This window comes from Leuresthes tenuis, unplaced genomic scaffold, assembly GCF_036924035.1.
Source record: "Leuresthes tenuis unplaced genomic scaffold, fLeuTen1.0.hap1 SCAF_15, whole genome shotgun sequence".
Classification (NCBI taxonomy): Eukaryota; Metazoa; Chordata; class Actinopteri; order Atheriniformes; family Atherinopsidae; genus Leuresthes; species Leuresthes tenuis.
In genome coordinates this window covers 163,831-173,573 of record NW_027325369.1, presented here as the reverse complement: position 1 = coordinate 173,573, position 9,743 = coordinate 163,831, and the positions used below count along the sequence as shown (strand labels likewise).

At 35.4% G+C, this 9,743-nt stretch overlaps 1 protein-coding gene across 1 annotated transcript; it reads left to right on the top strand.

Annotated features, from left to right (window-relative positions):
• Positions 1 to 5,639: 5,639 nt before the first annotated feature.
• Positions 5,640 to 8,212, top strand: LOC140270142 (heat shock 70 kDa protein 12A-like). The gene is made up of 4 exons (XM_072365238.1): positions 5,640 to 5,947; positions 6,191 to 6,415; positions 6,508 to 6,679; positions 7,129 to 8,212. Exons 1-4 carry the CDS (start codon positions 5,666 to 5,668, stop codon positions 8,157 to 8,159), a joined length of 1,710 nt encoding a protein of 569 aa, XP_072221339.1. The 5' UTR covers positions 5,640 to 5,665; the 3' UTR covers positions 8,160 to 8,212.
• Positions 8,213 to 9,743: the final 1,531 nt, after the last annotated feature.

The following is a 9,743-nucleotide window of genomic DNA, read 5'->3' as shown; positions in this document are numbered from 1 at the left end:
ATGCTGATAACTGAAAAATATAAGGATGAGTTTAAAGGGCCTTCTTTGATGTAAAGAAACAGAGATCTGTCTCAATATGTAGATTAAAACAATTAAATATAATATTTCAGCTCAGTGAATGTTCTGTACCCTTCTTTCAGTGATTTCAGGAGATCTTCCTTTTGTGTCATATCATATCTGTGAAGTAAAATAAGGAACATGAATAAGACATATTGACTGAACAAACACTGAGCTCAGTCAGATCAGACAGTGGATCACCTGGATTATTCCAGTTTAATTTACCACAGAACTTTAAGATTACATTATATTATCCAGGTATTGTTGAACCAACACTTTAAAAACTCTGATATCTGGAAAAAAGTTCAAATCAAACAGGTGTTTACCTCATATTATCATGTTGCTGTTTTTGAGAGGTTTCCATTGCTTTGATTCTTTTGACATAAACAGAGAAACGTCAGTCTGAATAAGTCATATCAGATCAAACATTCATTATCAAAAACACTGATTCTGTTCAAAGTTTGGACTTATTGGAAGGTTGATTTCTAAACTCTGTGGTTCATAATCAAACAGATGATATTCTGATAACTGAAAAATATAAGGATGAGTTTAAAGGTCTTTCTTAGATGTATGGAAACACAGAGCTCTGTCTTAATCTGTATATTAAAACAATTAAATGTAATATTTCAGCTCATTGTATGTTCTGTACCTTTCCCTCAGTGATTTCAGGAGATCTTCCTTTTCTTGTCCCAGAGCATATCTGTGAAGTAAAATAAGGAACATGAATAAGACATTGACTGAACAAACACTGAGCTCAGTCAGATCAGACAGTGGATCACCTGGATTATTCCAGTTTAATTTACCACAGAACTTTAAGATTACATTATATTATCCAGGTATTGTTGGACCAACACTTTAAAAACTCTGATATCTGGAAAAAAGTTCAAATCAAACAGGTGTTTACCTCATATCAGGATGATGCCTTTGTTGAAAGGTTTCCATTGCTCTGATTCTTTTGACATAAACAGAGAAACGTCAGTCTGAATAAGTCATATCAGATCAAACATTCATTCTTAAAAACACTGATTCTGTTCAAAGTTTGGACTTATTTGAAGGCTCATTTCTAAACTCTGTGGTTCATAATCAAACAGATGATATTCTGATAACTGAAAAATACAAGGATGAGTTTAAAGGTCCTTCTTAGATGTAAAGAAACAGAGATCTGTCTCAATATGTAGATTAAAACAATTAAATATAATATTTCAGCTCATTGTATATTCTGTACCCTTCTTTCAGTGATTTCAGGAGTTCTTCATTTAGTCCCAGATCATATCTGTGAAGTAAAATAAGGAACATGAATAAGACATATTGACTGAACAAACACTGAGCTCAGTCAGATCAGACAGTGGATCACCTGGATTATTCCTGTGTAATTTATCACATAACTTTAAGTTTACATTATATTATCCAGATATTGTTGGACCAACACTTTAAAAACTCTGATATCTGTTAAAAAGTTCAAATCAAACAGGTGTTTACCTCATATCAGGATGATGCCTTTGTTGAAAGGTTTCCATTGCTCTGATTCTTTTGACATAAACAGAGAAACATCAGTCTGAATAAATTATATCAGATCAAACATTCATTCTTAAAAACACTGATTCTGTTAAAATGTTGGACTTATTGGAAGGTTGATTTATAAACTCTGTGGTTCATAATCAAACAAATGATATTATGATAACTGAAAAATATAAGGATGAGTTTAAAGGGCCTTCTTTGATGTAAAGAAACAGAGATCTGTCTCAATATGTAGATTAAAACAATTAAATATAATATTTCAGCTCAGTGAATGTTCTGTACCCTTCTTTCAGTGATTTCAGGAGATCTTCCTTTAGTCCCAGAACATATCTGTGAAGTAAAATAAGGAACATGAATAAGACACATTGACTGAACAAACACTGAGCTCAGTCAGATCAGACAGTGGGTCACCTGGATTATTCCTGTTTAATTTACCACATAACTTTAAGTTTACATTATATTATCCAGATATTGTTGGACCAACATTTTAAAACTCTGATATCTGTTAAAAAGTTAAAATCAAACAGGTGTTTACCTCATATCACGATGATGCTGTTGAAAGGTTTCCATTGCTCTGATTCTTTTGACATAAACAGAGAAACATCAGTCTGAATAAGTCATATCAGATCAAACATTCATTATCAAAAACACTGATTCTGTTCAAAGTTTGGACTTATTGGAAGGTTGATTTCTAAACTCTGTGGTTCATAATCAAACAGATGATATTCTGATAACTGAAAAATACAAGGATGAGTTTAAAGGGCCTTCTTAGATGTCTGGAAACACAGAGATCTGTCTTAATCTGTATATTAAAACAATTAAATGTAATATTTCAGCTCATTGTATATTCTGTACCCTTCTGTCAGGGATTTCAGGAGATCTTCATTTAGTCCCAGATCATATCTGTGAAGTAAAATAAGGAACATGAATAAGACATTGACTGAACAAACACTGAGCTCAGTCAGATCAGACAGTGGGTCACCTGGATTATTCCTGTTTAATTTACCACAGAACTTTAAGATTACATTATATTATCCAGGTATTGTTGGACCAACACTTTAAAACTCTGATATCTGGAAAAAAGTTCAAATCAAACAGGTGTTTACCTCATATCACGATGATGCTGTTGTTGAAAGGTTTCCATTCTTATGATTCTTTTGACATAAACAGAGAAACATCAGTCTGAATAAGTCATATCAGATCAAACATTCATTCTTAAAAACACTGATTCTGTTCAAAGGTTGGACTTAGTGGAAGGCTCATTTCTAAATTTGTGGGGTTCATAACCAAACAGATGATATTCTGATAACTGAAAAATATAAGGATGAGTTTAAAGGTCCTTCTTAGATGTATAGAAACAGAGATCTGTCTCAATATGTAGATTAAAACAATTAAATGTAATATTTCAGCTCAGTGAATGTTCTGTACCTTTCTATCAGTGATACCAAGTGTTCTTCCTTTTGTTCCAGAGCATATCTGTGAAGTAAAATAAGGAACATGAATAAGACATATTGACTGAACAAACACTGAGCTCAGTCAGATCAGACAGTGGATCACTTGGATTATTCCTGTTTAATTTACCACAGAACTTTAAGATTACATTATATTATCCAGGTATTGTTGGACCAACACTTTAAAACTCGGATATCTGTTAAATAGTTCAAATCAAACAGGTGTTTATGTCATTCAACTGAATTGCTGTTGGTGACCAGATTCTTTCTGTTGAAATCTTTATCAAATCACAAAAGAAATGTTAGTTCAGGATGAATCACATTGGATCACACATTCTATCTTCAACCAGTGATTTGGTAGAACTTTTGAACATGTCGGATGGTTGATGTCTAAATATTCTGTTCAGCTCTTAATCTTTCAGTTGTTAGGAAAAATAACGGGTTTAGTTTAATGTGCTGACAATAGATAATTTTATTTCTTTCTCAACTACAGAAAAGTGTGAGTTATTTAAAAGATTGATAAACACTGCTAATGTGATTATTCAGAGGAATAAATTATGGGATGGTTTAACAGCTTTGTCTTTTATTTAAGGAACCCTTAAGTCTTTCTGACTGTAAATACAACTTTAGTATTTCAGCTCATTGTATGTTCTGTACCTTAGATTTAATAATTCCTGTTTTTCTTGTCCCAGAGCATATCTGTGAAGTAAAATAAGGAACATGAATAAGACATATTGACTGAACAAACACTGAGCTCAGTCAGATCAGACAGTGGATCACCTGGATTATTCCTGTTTAATTTACCACAGAACTTTAAGATTACATTATATTATCCAGGTATTGTTGGACCAACACTTTAAAACTCTGATATTTGATTAAAAAGTTCAAATAAAACAGGTGTTTACCTCATATCAGGATGATGCCTTTGTTGAAAGGTTTCCATTGCTCTGATTCTTTTGACATAAACAGAGAAACATCAGTCTGAATAAGTCATATCAGATCAAACATTCATTCTTAAAAACACTGATTCTGTTCAAAGTTTGGACTTATTTGAAGGTTGATTTCTAAACTCTGTGGTTCATAATCAAACAGATGATATTCTGATAACTGAAAAATATAAGGATGAGTTTAAAGGTCCTTCTTTGATGTATGGAAACAGAGAGCTCTGTCTGAATCTGTATATTAAAACAATTAAATGTAATAATTCAGCTCATTGTATGTTCTGTACCCTTCTGTCAGGGATTTCAGGAGATCTTCATTTAGTCCCAGAGCATATCTGTGAAGTAAAATAAGGAACATGAATAAGACATATTGACTGAACAAACACTGAGCTCAGTCAGATCAGACAGTGGATCACCTGGATTATTCCTGTTTAATTTACCACAGAACTTTAAGATTACATTATATTATCCAGATATTGTTGGACCAACACTTTAAAACTCTGATATCTGGTTAAAAAGTTCAAATAAAACAGGTGTTTACCTCATATCAGGATGATGCTGTTGTAAAAAGGTTTCCATTGCTCTGATTCTTTTGACATAAACAGAGAAACATCAGTCTTAATAAGTCATATCAGATCAAACATTCATTATTAAAAACACTGATTCTGTTCAAAGTTTGGACTTATTGGAAGGTTGATTTCTAAATTTGTGTAGTCCATAATCAAACAGATGATATTCTGAAAACGGAAATATTTAAAGTATATGGATGAGTTTAAAGGGCCTTTTTGATGTATAGAAACACAGAGCTCTGTCTCAATCTGTACATTAAAACAATTAAATATAATATTTCAGCTCAGTGAATGTTCTGTACCTTTCTCTTAGTGATTTCAGGAGATCTTCATTTAGTCCCAGATCATATCTGTGAAGTAAAATAAGGAACATGAATAAGACATATTGACTGAACAAACACTGAGCTCAGTCAGATCAGACAGTGGGTCACCTGGATTATTCCTGTTTAATTTACCACAGAACTTTAAGATTACATTATATTATCCAGATATTGTTGGACCAACACTTTAAAAACTCTGATATCTGGATAAAAAGTTCAAATAAAACAGGTGTTTACCTCATATTATCATGTTGCTGTTTTTGAGAGGTTGCCATTGCTCCGATTCTTTTGACATAAACAGAGAAACATCAGTCTGAATAAGTCATATCAGATCAAACATTCATTCTTAAAAACACTGATTCTGTTCAAAGTTTGGACTTATTGGAAGGTTGATTTATAAACTCTGTGTCGTTCATAATCCTTAAAATCTCCAGACAAAATCACTTTTTTGCTGTAGAAATATTAGTATTTTTTTTCACATATAATCTAAATCATGAAAGTGCTTCCTTGTCTGAACTGAAATAATAATGTATGATAATAAGCTGTACTGTGGGAGTACTGATAGATCAAAGTTATTTTTTTTAAGGATGTAACGTATTTACCTGCAGCTCAGTGTGTGTTGTCTCTCTCCGTTGTTGCTCTTATCCAAACTGAAATTGTTCAGCAGTGTTATACTATCACTTATGCAACCGTCTCTTCAGCAGGGGGTGGACTTTCAGTGAGCCATGCCTCCCCAGGTGATAAATATGCTCCAACGTTTAGTGTCTTCATTCTTTTCCTCAAGTCAACAAGCCGGTCCTGTTCCCACAATGGGTGACTCTTACATCATAGCAATAGACTTTGGCACAGCTTACAGTGGATACGCCTTCAATTTGACATCCAGAGAAGAAGAAATTGCCCCCCATTTGAAGATCTGGGGCGAAGAGGTTGGACTGGAGACCCCAAAAACTCCAACCTGCATTCTGTTTGATGAACATGAAGAATTTATCAGCTTTGGTTATGAAGCCAAAACAGATTATGTTAAAATGAGGGGTGACGAAGCAAGAAAAAAGTTCTTCTTTGAAAGCTTCAAGATGTCCCTCTATGGAAAAGTGAGTAAAAATGTGGATTATTAAACGTGTTTTTGTTAAAACTATTTCATATATTCATGATACAACAAACTGTTCAGCTTTAAATACACGATTGAACAAAGTTCTGACTGAGGAAAACTAACATTAAGAGAAACATAGTTGTCTCCAACATTAACTTTTTCATTCCAAGACTTCTTTCACATGACGTTAAAAATCCTTATTGTCGAACATGATTGAAATATTATATTTGTCATTAATATCCAGAAACTCAACAATAATATGACGATTAAAGCTGCCAATGGGAAGTCAATGACAGCCCTGAAAGTATTTATAGAAGCTCTGAGATTCCTGAAGGACGATGCGCTGAAAACCATCAGTGACAACACAGCAGGTAGGAAGTTCCTTGCCTCAGACTTCACCTGGGTGCTGACTGTACCTGCCATCTGGGATCCTTCATCAAAGCAGTTCATGAGAGAGGCTGCAACTGAGGTAAAACTACAGATACTTAGAAATAATACATCTGCAATGTATTGACTTTGTTATTATCAGAAATAGTGAAAATAATTTCTCTTTGCTTCCAGGCAGGTATCGTGACCAAAGGAAATGAAGACAAACTGATCATTGCACTGGAACCAGAGGCAGCCTCAATCTGGTGTAAGAAGCTTCCAGCTGATGGCTTTATAGCAGAAAATCAGGGAGGAGACAAACTGGATCAGTCTCCTGGAACACAGTACATTGTTGTTGACTGTGGAGGTACGTTTAATTAACTGTAAGATTTTCAAGTATACTATTGAACCCACGAGCGTTCATATTTTACATTTAGTCATTTAGCAACTTCCACGCATGTTAGAGTTTCAGCACAAAAACAAACTCTACTGGAAGAACTGAAGACTAAATCAGTTTGAATCCATTTGAAGGACAGAATCCATTCAGAACCGGTCCAGAGGTCCAGTGTCAGTGTAAGTTAGGTGTGTTAGGGTGTTAGCTGTGTTTGATGAGGAGTTGCTCTTTGAAGAGATGATTCTTCAGAGGTTCTTGAAGGCAGAGATGGACGCCCCTGTTCTGAGGGTTTTTGGTAGCTGGATTCACCGTCATGGAACTACAGATGAGACCAGTCTGGAAGGAGAATGCTTGTCATTAATTTATGTTTAGTGGCCTTGCTGTCATCAGTCAGTTGAAATCACTTCATCTGTCTGTTGCAGGTGGAACTATTGACATCACAGTGCATGAAGTCCAGGAAGGAGGAGCCCTGAAGGAGCTGGATAAGGCCTCTGGAAATGATCAGGGTGGACAAAATGTCGACAGGAAATTCAAAGAGTTTCTCAAAGAAATATTCTGTGATGGTGTCTGGGATGAATATGAAAAGAACCATCCAAGTGAGGTCCAGAAAATTATGTATGATTTTACAATTTTCAAAAGAAATGATGATGATGTTGAGTTCAGCTGCCCATATAACCTGGGACAGCTGGCTCAGAAAAAGAAAGCTATAGAAACGTTCTTTGAGCCAGTGCGTGGTGCAACCTGGGATGAGGGTTCAATCAAAATCTCAAGAGAAAAAATTAGGTCTTTCTTTGCTGAGAGTCTGCAGGGCATCACTAAGAGCCTCAAAGAAATCTTTAAAAAAGATCTTAGAATCGAGTACATTCTGTTGGTGGGAGGCTATGCTGGAAGCCAAATACTGCGTCAACACATTACTGAACAGTTTGGTAAAATATATAAAGTTCTGTGTCCTTTTAGGCCTCAGGAAGCCATCCTTAAGGGAGCTGTAGAGTTTGGAAGAAACCCAGCAGTGGTCGCATCTCGTAAAAGTGCCTTTACATACGGGGTTGGTATCACTGAGAGATTTGATGCATCAAAGCACAGAGCAGACAAGAAATACACTAACAAAGAGGGAGACTGGTGTCAGGATATTTTCATGAAACTGGCGGAAATTGATGAAGATGTAGGGTGGAATGAACACAGAGAACACATCTTATATCCATTAGAAGCAGATCAGACAGCGTTAACATTTAGTTTTTATCACACAGAGAGTAAAGCTCCACAGTATGTGGATGAGGGAGAAGTTGAAAAAATCAGCTCTTTTGTCGTTAACTCACCTGACACGACACGTGGAACAAAACGTGAAATCAAACTGAAAATCAAGTTTGGTTTCACAGAAATGACAGCGACAGCCACCGACATAGATTCAGGCTCAACAGAAACAGTCGAGTTAGACTTCATGACCAAGTCATAAAGATATTTTAGGAACAACACTTTCCTCATCAATTAACCATCGATAAACAGATTTATGTTACTGGAGGCAGGTAAAAATGATTATTGTGGGCCTACTGCCATGATGATATAAAGTACTTATAAAAATAAAACATTTAAATAACCTAATGTCCATTTCTGATATTACTTTTTGCATCATGATCCAGCCTGATGGAAAACCACAAGAGTTGACTGCGGTTAAATTTAACCCTGAAATAAGGTTCCATACAAAATTCTAATTTATTTCACATATTTGTAAATATATATATATATTTATATATACATCCATTTTCTATACCCACTTTGTTCCAAATCAGGGTCATGAGTGGGCTGTAGTCGATCCTAGCTGTCAGCAGGTGAGATGTAGGGTTCACCCCGTATGGGTCATCAGTCCATCACATAGCCAACCGTGCCGTCTCACACTCACTTTCTAAACCTTGACAAAAAGCTCTGCTGTTTTGATTTAATGTAATTTTTGTAGCTAAAAAAAATCTCATTTCTGAGTCAAATATCTTTAAACAATCATGTTTTAACTATCTGAGTCTGTTCTGAACACAGGAAACTTTATTTATTTTCCAGGTCATTAATTCTCAGTAAGAATGAGGAAGCTTGCACTGAATAATAGTGCATGACATGGTTTATGATGGACTATGAACTAATCTGTAATTTTGACTTTTCATGCTTTATTGAACTTACTTTAATTGATGTAGTCCTCTATGATCTATTGTTGAATTAAGGTATCCTTTGAAAGAAAAGCAGTACTTTGTGAATTGAACTGACATTTAAATTAGATCGGTCAAAATTTTGCAGCAGACCCTCTTTGAAGAAGTATCTTTGTGTGTGAAGTCTGCACAACACACACTTTATCAGGATGAAGAGTCTTGTACATTTTTATTTTGTGATTTACATTAATGAATAATAAGAATACAATATGTACATTTCAAAACTGTGCTTACACTTAATACATACATTTGTCCCACTGATGAAGATGGTCTGTGTGTTCTTTTGAAGGGTTAGAGGTTAGGTTTGTGTGTGTGTGTGTGTGTGTGTGTGGGGGGGGGGTTGGAAAGAAATGAGGTAGGAAAAACCTAATCCGTAAAACCTCCTGTTTTTCTGTCATTGTTGTGGAAAAATCGTCTGAAAACAAAACACTGGTCGTGACAAAAGACCTCGATAGATCGTCCCTGGTATGCAAAGTCCTTCTTGGCTTTGGACAAGACAAGAATGAAACCACAGGATTTCTGTTGTTGGACAAAGTACTTGGAAGTGAGCTTTATGGAAAAGTGGTATGAAGGAGAGGTTAGGGGGAAGATAGTCCCTGCAGGCCAGGCTTCTCGTGGTGGCAATACATTTGGTGCCAAGTGAAATGCCTTCCAAAGTGCTTTGATAAAAGCAAACAAGTGTAAGATAGTTGAATATGAGATGACAGCATGTATTGAAGGCTGGTGTAAGAGCTGCTGGTCTTGAGTGATTTGTAAGGGAGGTGACTGTTTGCAAGAGGGAACTTGGCTGATGGTGGGTGAATTAGATTATACTTGGTGGGAGGCATGTGATAAAAGTCCTAGCT